This window comes from Anolis sagrei, chromosome 4 (assembly GCF_037176765.1).
Source record: "Anolis sagrei isolate rAnoSag1 chromosome 4, rAnoSag1.mat, whole genome shotgun sequence".
Lineage (NCBI taxonomy): Eukaryota > Metazoa > Chordata > Lepidosauria > Squamata > Dactyloidae > Anolis > Anolis sagrei.
Window position 1 is genome coordinate 187,140,644 of NC_090024.1, and position 15,019 is coordinate 187,155,662.

General features: G+C 39.8%; 1 protein-coding gene across 1 annotated transcript in view; it reads right to left on the minus strand.

Annotated features, from left to right (window-relative positions):
* C4H6orf89 (chromosome 4 C6orf89 homolog) overlaps nucleotides 1-15,019 on the minus strand; it is a 29,238-nt gene that overhangs the window by 13,793 nt on the left and 426 nt on the right. The window contains exons 2-3 of the mRNA XM_060773159.2: nucleotides 7,207-7,414; nucleotides 6,243-6,408 (exon numbers count right to left, since the gene is read on the minus strand). Coding sequence (XP_060629142.2) covers nucleotides 6,243-6,408; nucleotides 7,207-7,395 — 355 coding nt within the window. The 5' untranslated portion in view covers nucleotides 7,396-7,414. The remainder of the gene's footprint in view (nucleotides 1-6,242; nucleotides 6,409-7,206; nucleotides 7,415-15,019) is intronic.

Below are 15,019 nucleotides of genomic sequence, written 5' to 3' on the forward strand. Positions count from 1 at the left end.
TTGCTCACTTGCTTTAGATCAGGTCTCCACAACCTTCTTGTTTGGCTTTCAACTCCCAGAATTCCTGGCCATTGGGCAAGATGGCTAGGACTTCTGGGGGAGGCCAAAATAGCTAGTTGTGTAGGTTTGCTTTAGACCTTTGATGGTTTGTTCTAATGGTGAGAAACATGGAACAGTTAGATATTCGAGACAGAATTTTCTTGATTCTTCCATGGGGAATATTTATTTCCTTTTATCTTATGACATTTAGCCTCCTTCCATTGAATTTTCAATGCTGTTTTATTTTAATACTAATAATTTGCAACGTGAAAGCACAAAGGTCAGCTTGCACATCCCATTTCCAAATTAGGTTTTATTTTTAACGGATGGCAGTGCCTTTGTTTTATTAATGTTTATAATTTATTCAATGCTATTTTATTGTTGTGTTTTGCTACTTTGGGGTCATCCTGCTTGGCTCAGAAAAGTGAGACCGGGCTCCTTCCACACAGCTGAATAAAATCCCACATTTTCTGCTTTGAACTGGAATATATGGCAGTGTGGACTCAGATAACCCAGTTCAAAGCAGATATTGTGGGATTTTCTGCCTTGATATTCTGGATTATGTGGCTATGTGGAAGGGTCCTAACAAGTCTCTACTGTGGACTCGGGGCAGAATTTTTGCCACATTCCAGTTAAAACAATTCAAAATATGGCGGAGGTGCTTCTCTCTCTATTCTCTACTCTCTCTCTCTCTCTCTCTCTCTCTCTCTCTATATATATATCTTATTGACCATGCCCAATCCTTAAAATATTTATTTTATGTTTTGAATCAGGTGAAGAAATTTCTCAAATTTAATACAGCAACTAGGCAGACAAATTAAAAGCAGAAAACTGAATATATTTTAGCTCTATCTCCTTATCACACAGACATATAAATCTTCATGCCATGAGTGTTACATCATGCAACAGATTAGCTCATGTAACAGAATGTTTAAGAACCATCTTGCACACCAGGAGGTGGCTAAGCTCCATAGTATCAACCCTATTCCACAATTTTTTATAGATTAGACCTCATGTTGAGTTTTCAACTTTCAGAGTCTGTAACATGCAACATTCTACATTGTTGTCAGCATCCCTAGCTGTAAGCCTCAAGTATGTCCAGGACCATCCCATTATTTACTTTGATTCAAAAGGAATAAAGTTCTCTGTGAGAAGATGAGATCACAATAACATTTTGTTTAAATATTGAAATTTTTTCTGTTCCTGGTTTGAAAGTGTTATTTCCTCTTTACTCGTGAAGTGCTTTGAGAGTAGTTGTTACAGTCCAGAAACTTCGTTTTTGTGGCTATTATTTCCTTCAGTCAATGCCATTTTTAGCCTTTCAATGTGCAGACCGCAACAAAATTTCTGCAGTTTAATTAACCTTTTCCATGTTTTTTATGATAGAACCAATTAGAAAATGACATTTATAACCCAGGAACAAAAATCGTGTTACAAAGTGTAATGGATGTGTCTGCTTCTCCTGGATTTATGCAGTTCCATAGATACAATACTAAGATTCTTTAAAGAATAAACTAAAAGCATCTGGAGAGCTGACAGAACAAAAGCCTCTGCCAAGAAAAGATAACTTCAATATGATCTCCAGCAACCAACATCACTCCAGGAAAGAGTAATTTCTTCCCGCTAGCTGACATGCTCCAATTCAAAACACAGCCATCTACTATGCACTATTGATTTAACATTCACACAACTATAATACTAGACTTATGCAATCATAAATTTGAGCTCTGACTCACAATCTGCTAGAAAACCTGACAGTAAAATAGAACATCCTTACTGTAAAGAGTAATTTTTCTTCAGGGGAAAATGCCTGAACCAAAAAATAAATAATCATCTGAATCATGCTACAGAGTCACTGAGAAAGAGGTATATAGCTTTTATTTTGACATTTAAATCAGTGGTGGGCAACTGCCCAGCTGTCTATAACAGCCTATTTTAATGCACCCGAAGTGATACAATTTCACTTCCAGCTACCATTTTATCTTATTTTCATCCAACTGGGGAGCAGGGAGGGTCTCTGAGGGGCTAGGAGAAGTGAAACACCATATTTGCAGGTGGCTTTAGGATAGTTTCTTGAGAAAAAAAAGTGTCTCTACTGAAGCTTTCTCACCAATCCTTGTTCCCACAACAAACCAATTTCTTCAAAATCCAATTATCACAGGGACATAAAGCGAAGTGAAATGTTCTGAACAGAGGCACAGACAGCAAAAGAAACATTAAAGGGACATTAACCCTTCTCTGTGCTATTCAAAACATACATATATACATATGAATGGAGTTACATTTAAATGTACCTGTTCTGACTTACATACAAATTCAACTTAAGAACAAACCCACAGAACCTATCTTGTCTTTAACTTGGGGACTGTCTATATAAGCTAAAATAAAGCCATATGTTAAGAACATTTTCTTCTCATTTCTACAAAGCTAGCCTGGCCATTGAAAAATGTGTGTCAACACATGTGTTGGCTATTAGGCCTCAGGCAGGTTATAATAATAATCTGTTTGCAGTGAGACTCAGCACATTTGGCAATATCACAAAAATCCAAAGAGTGCCCTAGTGCATCAAGCTATAATTCACTTTAGTGAAAAGATGAAGCAGCTGGGCTAGTCTAAATGGACAACATCCCCCTCAGGCACCAGAATGTTTTGGTGGGGCTTAGCAAAAACAAACAAAATTGTGATGGAAATCCTTCTATATGTTCTACAGAAAACTCCAATGAGGCCATTCTATGGAATGGATTGAGTGCCCTGAGAGCTGGCTGGAAGTCAAACATGTCTCAGGCTAAACTAGGCTGTGCAGTATGGGGGTGAGACTGGGACTCCGAACTCTTCCAAATGGACAGAGCATGCTAACCACACCCTTGTCCATAATTAAAGCTTGGAGGTACAATCCAAGATTTCTGAAATCTAAGAACCCTACTGTTAACATTTCTATTGTTTCAGGCATCTGATGCAAGATATTGCTGACAAGACACACTGGTAATGTGCCATATGAAAATTTCTGAGCTGTTCTTTTCTCACTACTTCATATCACATACTCTAAAAAAAAATTAAGGATCTTTGCCAGAAATCTACCCTATCTTTCACCGCAAAATTCAATTTCTGGTTGTCCAAGGAATCTTCAAGGAGAAACAAATGTCAATGTACATTAAACCTGTATTTGAAATGTCCAAGGCATTCAGAATGTGAAAGGAACAAATACTGCTGACATGTCTCAATAAAACTGTCCCTCTCAAAACAGGGCAACCATGGCAAGACTTGAGGCTAACTATCTGGCCATCCCCAAAATTATACAAAATAAAATCAAACTATGGAAGGAAGGTTCTCCTGGAGATACTCATATTCCCATATTTGACCAGAAAAGGGCAGCCACAAAAGTCTAGAGGGGCTGACAAATACTAAAACACTGGGGAGGGGAGGCTACAGGTAGCCCCAAAGTTACACTTTGCCTAAAAGAGACAGCTCATTCACAAAACCTACACATACAACTAGAACATGTCCAGTACTAAGAACAACCTGTTTCCCTTTGAGTTTCACACGATAACGATGCATATGGTCTTCAAATAGCAAGCTTTCACGTGAGCAATATTTATGATACTGGAATAGTTCGCATAATGAAATGGTCACAAAGAATTTTTGACTACAACACCCATGAGTGTCAATTCCAGAAAAAAATGTACTTTCAACATTTTGGATAAGATGTGCAAAGCCAATGACAATATACAGAAATTCCACTAACTTAACCTTTTTTTTCCAAAGGTGGCTGATGCAACTGCATAGAATATCTAAAAACAGGTTAACAGACTTGCTAACATTTAATCCATCTTCTGATTTAAATGTGCCAACTCCCTTGGCAGCCAATAATAGTTAAAACTTTAAATTACTATTAGAAAGGTAAGTATTCCTAACAAGGAAGCCTCTTTCCGCAAAAAAGAAAATCAGCCTGTCTGGCAAGGCTTGCAAATACTACATATTAACAGTCAGAGATTAAGGCTTCCTGAGTATGCTACCACCCTCTGAAGCAAGATTCTGTTACTGGTATCAGAAACGTTTGGGTAACAGGAAACTTCTGGGGTTAATTATATAATTCTAACCCACTCATTTGATGTTAGTAATGACTGATAGTTATGGGCTTTCTTAAAAGTTTAGCGATCATACTGTATCATCATCTATAAATAAATGAATTTCAATGACAACCTTTTTCAAAAAGCAAGAATGGCCAACTTCTATGTTCTTCAGGGGCTAATTAAGCTCATTAAATATTGACATTTTAGTGCACCAACAGACACATCTAAACAATGTTTTGCAGATACTTGACATCTAGCATGAGTCAGCTCATGAACAAGATTCCTCTCTATGAAAACAAAGCTGCTTAGTTACATTTACTCTTTGTGCTGTTCTTTATATTCCATTTGGAACACAGATGTTGACATGGCAGCAGTCTTTCCTCTTTTTTATTATTTTCTATCATGATGTCGAGGAAGAGGTTCAAAGGGAACACACTTTTGGAAAATAGAGTTGCAGGAAGTGATCTACCAGGCTAGAAGCAATTCAGTTAAACAATGCAAGGCTGGGAAAGGGACAGCAAGCTAAGAACAGTGGCTTTTGCCAAGACTTTTGACGAGTTGCCATTTACATTGGCCTTGGCCCATATGTCATATATGTACTCACACACACACACATCAAACCATTACACTTAAAAGACTGCATTTTCCAAAGGTATGTTTCCTTTAAACCTCTTCCCTGACATCATTATAGCAAAGTCTACAAATGATTTCCAATGTAGCAATTTCAATGCCTTTACATTTTTGAACGCATTTCCTCTTACTACCTTTTAAGCAATGTATGTAGCAGCAATAAGATTTTACATCAATTTTTCTAAGAAAGCAAGAGGAGCTACAATGACCTTTCAGCAAGTCGTAATTCAGACACTTGTGCCCACACTCATCTGTGCTTTCTATTAGAGAATGGTGGCTTATTATGTCAAGGTTTTCTGCTTTGAAAATTTTCTGCAGCAACTGAAAATGAAGTTCTACTAGAAAAGGCAAATCTTTTGTTGAATTTCATTTGAGTGCCTCTCACTCTTCTGCTGACAGAAACCTAAACCATTCATTTCTTGATTTGTATATTTTAAGCCTTTCAACAACAAAAAAGTGGGGAGGGGGGAGGCACTTTATCATTATTAATATCCTCTTTAAAATATCCCAAGGGCAACTAAAGAAATCCTTTAAATACCTTGACAACTGAGGAAAAATAACAATTCCAGTTTTGAATAATTTTACATTCCTAAGCGTTATATTAATCATACACAAATATAACGGCTACAAATAATTCCTCAGTAACTTGTAGCAGTGTCCTTTATAGACATGTAATTGATATGGAAGTTTTCTACATTCTACTGAAGAAAATATGAAATCCTGATTCTGCTGCTAAAGGGATTACTTGAACTCTTCCTTAATACCAGTGGAAACTGTGGATAAATTTGTCAACTTATTGGATTTTTTTCTTAATCTGTACAATAAGTGAAATATACAAGAAAATGTTTAACCTGCAAAATTTAAATAATAATTAATCCTGTGCATCTATTTCCTGGCTTATTTCTACAAGAGTATATTTGAGATTTCAATTTGTATCAGACCTAAATAATCTAGAATTTCTCTTTTAACACATCTCAGATTGGCATAAACATAAATGTGGTCTGTTATTGTCCTTATAAGGTGCAAATTTATTATACAAGAGAGTCACCATAATAGGTTGCTTCTCTTTTTCAAATATTCTAAACAAACAAGAATTTCCCAACCAATAAAGATGTGTCTGTGCTGTTTCAGTGGCCTTTCAGAAGATTCTTTTATTAGAAGATGTGATCAACAGGCTAGCAAGTCACCACAGCGCAGTGTGCTGATGTGTCCAAACATGTTCATTGGAACCAATTCGCTAAACTTTATTATGAACGCAAAATAAAGCCTTTGAGCATGTAGAAGAGTCAATTAGAACTTTCTGCAGACAAATGCTAATGAAACTCAGTAGAACTTTTTGTGTTGATCCTTACAAAAATGCAGGGTTTTGATTTTTTTACAGAAGTTGAGGGAGTCAATTGTGGTTATTATTCCCTTGTGTTAATTAGAATTGATAAATCATTATCGCACCCCACTTCTGCATGTCAAAGTGTAATTAAATTGATATTTAAATCATTTTCTTACTTTCCAGCATATACTTCTTCGTAATGGGTAAAGGCAGAAGCCGGATGTGATTCATGAGGGAGCCCCACACATGCGCTCTGGAGAGAGTCGTTTCAGGCACAGAAAGGGTATGTGGCTGAATCATGAAGTATGCAGTCAGCAGAACTAACCCCAGGGTAACCAGGCCCTGTAAGGGAAGAAAAGCATTTGCCTGTTGACACTGCAATAACCAGGTATGTATTTAGATTGAGACTCTCCCCTTAAAGGGCGTTCTAACTGACTAATTCACAAGCCTGGAAACTATGAGGTTTGCTGGTGGCCATTTCAAAAGCTGTAGTAAAAATAGCCCAAACTATTCTGCCACATTAAATAACATAAAGAAATGGCATGTATCAGTCATATCATTGTCTATGCCAGTGGTTCTCAACCTGGGGTCCCCAGATGTTTTTGGCCTTCAACTTCCAGAAATCCTGACAGCTGGTAAACTGGCTGAGATTTCGGGGAGTTGTAGGCCAAAAACATCTGGGGACCCAAGGTTGAGAACCACTGGTCTATGCAATAGTGAGGTACCATACACCCATGAATATTTAACAGCATGGCAGTGGTCAGCACACAAACATGCAATCACCTTTGAGTAACCAATGTAAACCAGGTCACCAGACACTGAAGTCATTCCCCTGTAGACTTCTGGGTGTTGTCTAAGACTCCTTCCAGAAAATAAAGTCAACTGTTCAAATTACTGCTATGATTCAATACTTTGCCTGCCTGCTCTATGACTGAGTTGATATCAAACTACAGTGCACTTTCTGAAATGGGAAGCATATGGCCCTCCAGTGTTGCTGGATTGCAATGCTCAAGACACCTCACAATTTACTATGGTGGCTAGGGTTGATTGGATCTATAATCTACCACCCAGAGGTCAACATCTTGCCCAACCCTCTTGTAAGTACACAAAAAACAATAAGGCCATTCACAAATGCTTTACCTTATAAAGAAACATCAAGAGGGGGAAGCGTGGAGGTCCCCTTTGGGGTTCATTTTTTTCCAAGAGTTGTCTGATGAATTTCTCAATGGCTTTTTCAGACATACCACACTGGTAACCAGTCTGTCTCACCAAGTCAATGGTCTCAGAGAGTTTATCATAAATGCTAAGTTCATTAGCAGAAAGCTCCATGTCCTCTGGCAAAAAAATCCTATTAGGGAATATTTTAAACAGAATTAACAAAGAAAATATGTCAGTCCCTGAAGGAAAATGGGCATGAAGGATAGCAAGTTCCCTGCCTAAGCACATTTTCTTTGGAATATAGTCACAAAGCTGGCTCTGAAAAGTGATGAACGCAGTTTGTTCGAACACAAAACAAAAACTGAGTTTAGCAAACAAGACTGGTGCAACTGCCTAAAATAAGACTATTTTGTTTATCTTGACATCACAGATCCTATAAAAGTGCCACTTTTACTTTCTTGTTTGTTCACTTTTCTTTTCTTTTCCTCTACATTCTACACACAAGAGCTGGTGCAGATCGAGCAAACTTTAAAAAAACAATCAAGATTGTTTGCTGGGATGTACACTCAATCAACTGTCACCTTCACTATGAATATTTTACTTTATTTCAAACTCAGAAAAGTCTTTTAGATATGATGACAGTAATTTTTGAAATGCCTATACACCAGGTACACTGAGACAGCTACTACAAGTAGTTTTAACAAAATGTCTGATTCAAATCTCTTTGCCAAATTTTTTACCATGTGTCTTCAAATCATTTCAGATGTACGATATCCCTAGGGGGAACCCATCTTAGTGTTTCCTTGGTAAGATATGTTCAGAGAGAGGTTACTGTTATCTTCTTCTGAAGCTGATAGAATGTGACAAGGTTGTCCAGTGGGTTTCCGACCACTTGGATTAGGACTCTGGTCTCCAGAGTCCTAATCCAACATTCAAAACACTACACCACACTGGGTAAGGTCTAATTCACTTTCTTAATTCAAAATATTACACCACACTGGGTAAGGTTTAATTCACTTTCTTAATTCACTATTTCATTAGTGAATTAAGATCTTATAGCACGGCCATCCAGACAGTTCGAACTTCATTGCCCAAAAGTTCCCACCAGCAATGTCAAATAGTAAAGAATTGTGGGAAACACAATCCAAAACATTTAGAGGAGTAAAAGTTCCTCATCCCTGTCTTAGAAATATGCCAGTCCATTCAATTTCTTTGGCTTTCTCAAATTACCAAAAAGAAAAGAGTCAAAGAAGGGGCTGGATTGACTTTCTCATTTTATTTCTTTTAACAGACACTGAGGCAAATCATGGCATAAGTGGACTGGAAGCCTGTACAGCAAGAATAGAATTCCATATTTCATTTGTTGAAATGTTTATTATTTTAGGCAAGTATGAGGATTGCAAAACTGAGCATCAATTTTGTAACTCCCAAGGGCAAACTCTACTCAATGTCTTATCACATACATTTCTAAATAAAAATTGCACACAGTTCTGATGGCTGCTGAAGCTCATCTGTGCCAAATGGGATTTGTCCTTCCTCCAACCCCATCAAACAAACATAAGCACTGGTCACTGAGTATCAGAACAACAATTATCCAGCCATGGAAAGCCAACCCTATTTCAAGTAACACATTGTTTGAGGTGGGCAGAGAGGCACCAAGTAAATCAAATGCATTCAGATTACAACACGTGGGAGGAATTCAAGGCCCATCAAATGGTAATAGATACAGCTGTCATCAGTTTCAGACATCCAGCCAACACTCATATATAGAGGAAGCTTGTAGTCCAACATCTACAGAAGCCACAGGCTGTCTTATTATTTATTTATTTGTGATATTTCTACCCCATCTCTCTCGAACCCGAAGGTGACTCAAAGCGGCTTTACAACATAAGCAGCTATCTGATGCCATTAAAATAATGTAAAAATTACAATAAACATTTAAAACAGAATTATAAAATACATACATTAAAACCTTTAAAAATATATAAAACCACTACCTTCACTATTAGCCTCTTACAATGTGGTTTCTGTATCATTTGGCCATTATGCTTACAAAGGAATTCCATATTTACCTAATACAAGATTAATCAAGTTTAAAATGCCAACAACTACTTAAACTTATGCCATTGCATGTTTTACAAAATTAAACTAGAGTTATGATGGAATATGTAGCTGTATAGAGCAGGCATGGGCAAACTTTCTAACATGGGGGCCGCATGGCGGGCTGGGGTGGGGTGGGCGGGCTGGGGTGGGCGGGCTGGGAGCGGTGTTTTCCCCAAGTCCCTTCCCTGCCCATTTCTCCCCTTCCTCTTCTCGTTTGGAGGAAGAAAGTGAAGAAAGACAGGAAACATTTGGATCCCAAAAGGGTTGGTCTTGGTCAGGATGGGATGGTGCATGGGGGAGAAAAAGTGTATCCATTAAACCCCATATTGCCTACTCCTGATATAGAATCCTAGAGCTGGGAGAGACCCCCAAGGGCCATTCAGTCCAACCCCCTGCCATGCAAGAAGGCACAAACAAAGCATTCCCGTTAGATAGCACCTGAAGAAAGGCCTCCAGAGAAGGAGACCCCACCACATTCTAAGGCAACCTATGCCACTCTCCAGGAAGTTCTTCTTAATCTTTTCAGTCGAATCAATTTCAGTGCCATTTGAAACCATTGCTTCCTTGTGTTCTGGAGTGGAAGGAAGGAGGGAGGGAAGAGGGAGGGAAGGAAGGAAGGAAGGATGAAAGGGTAGAAGGGAAGGATGGAAGGAAGGAAAGGAGGGAGGGAAGAAAGAGGGAAGGAAGGATGAAAACATAGAAGGGAAGGATGGAGGAAGGAGGGAAGGAAGGGAAGGAGGGAGGAAAAAGGCAAGGAAGGAAGAACGAAAGGTTGGAAGGGAAGGAAGGATGGAAGGAGAAAGAGGAGGTAAGGAAGGTAGGGAAGGAGGAAAGAAAGAGATAAGGAAGGAAGGAAGGATAGGATGGAGAGAGAGGGGGGGAGGGCCTGAGAAAAGAGCTCAAGGGGCCACATCCAGCCAGTGCGCCGGCCTCTTCCTGACCCCGGAGGAGCTGCTGGAGCACCAGGGAGAGCATTTCATGGGCCTGGGTTTACCCATACCTGGTATAGAGTCAGACTTTTGCCAATACTTTTTGCTTATGATGCTGAAACCTTTGCTTTTTTTTTTTTTTTTTTTTTTTTTTTGTGCAGAAGAAACAACAGAATAAGTCACCAAAATCTCATGTGGCATAATGGCTTCTTTGAGCTTCCTAGGTGTAAGCAATTTAACACATATCTCATCGTCATAGAAAGTGCCTGATATACTGCATTCTAAGCCAGGTTTTTTTCTTCCTTTACTCAAAAAAATCCAACCTCCATCCAACACAAGTGAAAATGAAAGTTGCAAACTAGCCACTTCCAGTTACAATTTCCTCTTATTTTTTATTTATTTTTGAATGCTTATCATCCTCCCCAGTTAAAGGTTCCTGCCCATGCTTTAAGCTGCCAACATTTCTCAAATGAATCTCAACTATCTGTGTGAGCATGTGCCTACAAATTGTTCAGCAACTTATGCTGATCCCATGAATTTTATACTAATTTTGTAGGCAAAGGATGCGCAGAGTGGTTTTAAAATTCCTTTCTCTGATATATAACTTGCAGCACTTACTATTCGTGGTGGTGTCCCATCCAAGTACTAACCAGGACTGACCCTGCAGATAGGATTTGCTGCCTCGAGTCTAGGGAATTTAAAGACTAGTGCCATTGCCAATGAACTGCATGACCTCTGGATTCTTTCTGATCCTATATTCTGCAGTCATGAGAAAAAGCAGGAGAAATATCCTACATGTGTTACAAATGTTACAAAGACTGATAACACTATCCTATACATAGTTACTCACCAGCAAGCCCTTATGTATTCAACTAAGGTTGCTCCTAAAGGCACAGAACCGTACCCACAAATACATGCCGATGACATTTTAATAAGAACATTTTAATTTCAGTTTTACATCTTCCTAAGACCATCATAACACTGCTGGATCTGGTTAAAAGCCTATCAAAGCCAGTTTGCTTTTCATAGTTGGCTTCACAGTACATATCTGGAGGCCTTACTTTCTCGCAATGCAAGGGCCCATTTGGCAGCACAAGTTTTAAGGTGCTGTTTTGCAACAAAACATGATGCCACACTGGTACAGCAATTTAGAGAAACTTCAATGTGCTGGAACACATGAAACACACAAATCCTTGCATAAATTTGCATGTAGGTGGATTAGAATATGACACCAATTGCAAAAGGCATGGACAGAAACCTCTGGCCTGGAGGCCTAAACTGGCTGGCAGGAGTTTATTCTGACTTTATCTCTCATCAGTGATTTAAAAGAGAAACAAGTTCCATTTCCACATCCCAGGAAACTTATATATGAAACTGGAGGCTTGATTTGTAGCCTGGGAAGGAGGAGGGTTATGTGCCTCAAGGAGTGTTCACTGGGGTAAATAAGTGAAATGGACACAGGGGCCCATACACTTTGGTCCCCCACAATAGCCGTTGTCTTCACAAAGCTGAAATGCAGCTTAAAAAAAACCCTTTCAAAATTGGAATAGTTGTCATAAGGAGCCTTCTCTCAACTTGGCAACTTTCAGTACGATCTATGTATGAAATAAGAAAATCAGCTATTTTCAGCATCATCTTTCAACTGCCAAAATTTAAACGATGCCAGAACTTAAGCGGTACTTTGCCAGCAAAGCTGGTGATTGAGATAACATATAAAGTACATCTTAAAATCATGCCCACCCACCCCCCACAACCCCCCCCCCCCCAAAAAAACCTATTTAACTGTATACAGAAGCTACATACAGGGAGCATACCACCCCCTTGTTGTGTCAACTCCACTGGCTGCCTGTCCACTTCTGAGCTCAATTCAAAGTGCTGGTTTTGACCTATAAAACTCTATATGGTTCTGGCTCAGCTTACTTGTCTGACCGCATCTGCCTCTACGTCCCACCTCGTAACGTAAGATCATCCAGGGGGACACTGCTCTCGCTCCCGCAAAGATCGCAAATGCGGCTGGTGGGGACGAGAGATAGGGCCTTCTTGGCTGTAGCCCCCCGCCTGTGGAACATGCTTCCAAATGAAATATGATTGACCCCATCCCTCCTGGCATTCAGGAAGAAATTAAAACCTTGGTTTTGGGACCAGGCTTTTGGACAATAAACATAAAGCAGCACTTTGACTGGAAATGGATTGGCAAGACGATATATATGAGGATACAGTTTTATTGTTCTATCAATGGGTTTGTGGACTGAGTATTGTTTTTAATTTAATGACTGTTATGATAATTTGGTAATAATTAATTGCTATCGTTTTAACTCTGTATATATTTATGGTTATATACGGTGTTATTGATTTGTGGCATCAAATTGCTGCCTTTGTTAGCCGCTGTGAGTCGTTCCCCCCCCCCGGGGGGGGGGGTTGAGAAGGGCGGGGTAAAAATGCTGTAAATAAATAAATATAAATAAAAATACACTTCAGCAAGAGGCAACAGGAATTCCCATAATGTCCTGAAAATGCATCTAAAAATCTGACAGATTCAACGGAACTGCAAGAATTATTCACCTGCATGAAATCAATTACAGTACACATCTAATTATAGTCCTTAACTATAATTGTGTACATGCATTACTCAATCTTGTTCAGATGGTAAACATTAGAAATGTAAACATCAAGACGCAACACTTTTCTAGGCCCAAAAGCCGACCAGACTTCATCCTTAACCATTAGAACTCGCATAGTTTTTGGAATTAGATACATTATGAAACAACAGTTGCAGCAACTCTTCTACTTCCTCATTTTATTTATGCAAATATCCACCCTCCACTCACCCTAAAAAAATGGGACTTAAAACAGCTCACAATTTTTAAAAATGCATTAAAATCAAAGTCAAAATAGAAAAAAAAACCAATTATTTCTGCATAACACAGGGGGCTTGGCAGGGGGTTGGACTGGATGACTCACAAGGTGTCTTCCGATTCTATGCTTCTAAGTGAGTCAAAGCAACCAGAAAGGGATGCCTATTTTTTCACTTCTACTTTCCTGCTTAGAGGCTCTCTTCTAATAGTGTGTCTCTATAATATAGCAGACCTGCTCATAAGTAAATTTCTCTCAAAGGGGCCTGCTTCCAGGTCTGAGCAACACAGCAGCCAGGAATATTTTGGAGAGGAGGGAGGCTGAAGGTAGCACCGGGATTGTGGTGCAGCTGGCTGAGTGTCAGCTGCATTAAGATTACTCTGACCAAAAGGTCATGAGTTCGAAGCCAGCCTGGGTTGGAGTGGGTTTCCAACCAATTGTGTAGCCTGTTGTCGACCTTTGCAACCCAAAAGACAGTTGCATCTGTCAAGTAGGAAAATTAGGTACCACCTTAAAGTGTGGGGAGGCTAAATTAACTAATTTGTGAGGCCATAAAAAAGACTCCAGCAAAAAAAGCATGCGGGGAATGCGGAAGTACTTCATCAGTATTGCAGATGGACGATGAACACGACAGCTCCCCTGGCGGCCAGAAAATGTTAAATAGCCTCTGTGTATGTCTGTATATGCAGACATACACAGATATACATCTCAGATATGCAGATGACACCACTCTGATGGCCGAAAGCGAGGAGGAGCTGAGGAGCCTTCTAATCAAGGTGAAAGAAGAAAGCGCAAAAGCCGGGTTGCAGCTAAACGTCAAAAAAACCAAGATTATGGCAACAAGAATGATTGACAACTGGAAAATAGAGGGAGAAACCGTGGAGGCCGTGACAGACTTTGTATTTCTAGGTGCAAAGATTACTGCAGCTGCAGACTGTGGCCAGGAAATCAGAAGACGCTTACTTCTTGGGAGGAGAGCAATGTCCAATCTCGATAAAATAGTAAAGAGTAGAGACATCAGACTGGCAACAAAGATCCGCCTAGTCCAAGCCATGGTATTCCCTGTAGTAACCTACGGATGTGAGAGCTGGACCTTAGGGAAGGCTGAGCGAAGGAAGATCGATGCTTTTGAGCTGTGGTGTTGGAGGAAAGTTCTGAGAGTGCCTTGGACTGCGAGAAGATCCAACCAGTCCATCCTCCAGGAAATAAAGCTCGACTGCTCACTGGAGGGAAAGATACTAGAGACAAAGTTGAAGTACTTTGGCCACATCATGAGGAGACAGGAAAGCCTAGAGAAGACAATTATGCTGGGGAAAGTGGAAGGCAAAAGGAAGAGGGGCCGACCAAGGGCAAGATGGATGGATGGCATCCTTGAAGTGACTGGACTGACCTTGAGGGAGCTGGGGGTGGTAACGGCTGACAGGGAGCTCTGGCGTGGGCTGGTCCATGAGGTCACGAAGAGTCGGAGACGACTGAACGAATGAACAACAACAAATGTCTGTATATGTTGTTAAGTCAAAATTGGCATTGAATGTTTGCCATATATATGTACACTGTAACCCACCATGAGTCCCCTGCAGGGTGAGAAGGGCGGAATATAAATGCTGTAAATAATAATAATAAATAATAGTAAAATAAAATGCTGGGCCTTCTGCCCCTAAGGCAGTAAAATTGCAAAATTAATGCACTTTGACACCACTTGAACTGCCAGAGCTTAACACTATGGAATCATGGGAGTTGTAGTTTTATAAGGAGGGAACTGCAACTCCCAAGGTTCCAGAGCACTGAGCCATGGCAGTCAAAATAGTCTCGAACTGCATTAGAGTGTAGAACAGGCATGGGCGATCTTGGGCCCTCCCTCCAGTGTTTTGAACTCCTACTCCCACCATTCCTAACAGCCTCAGGCCCTT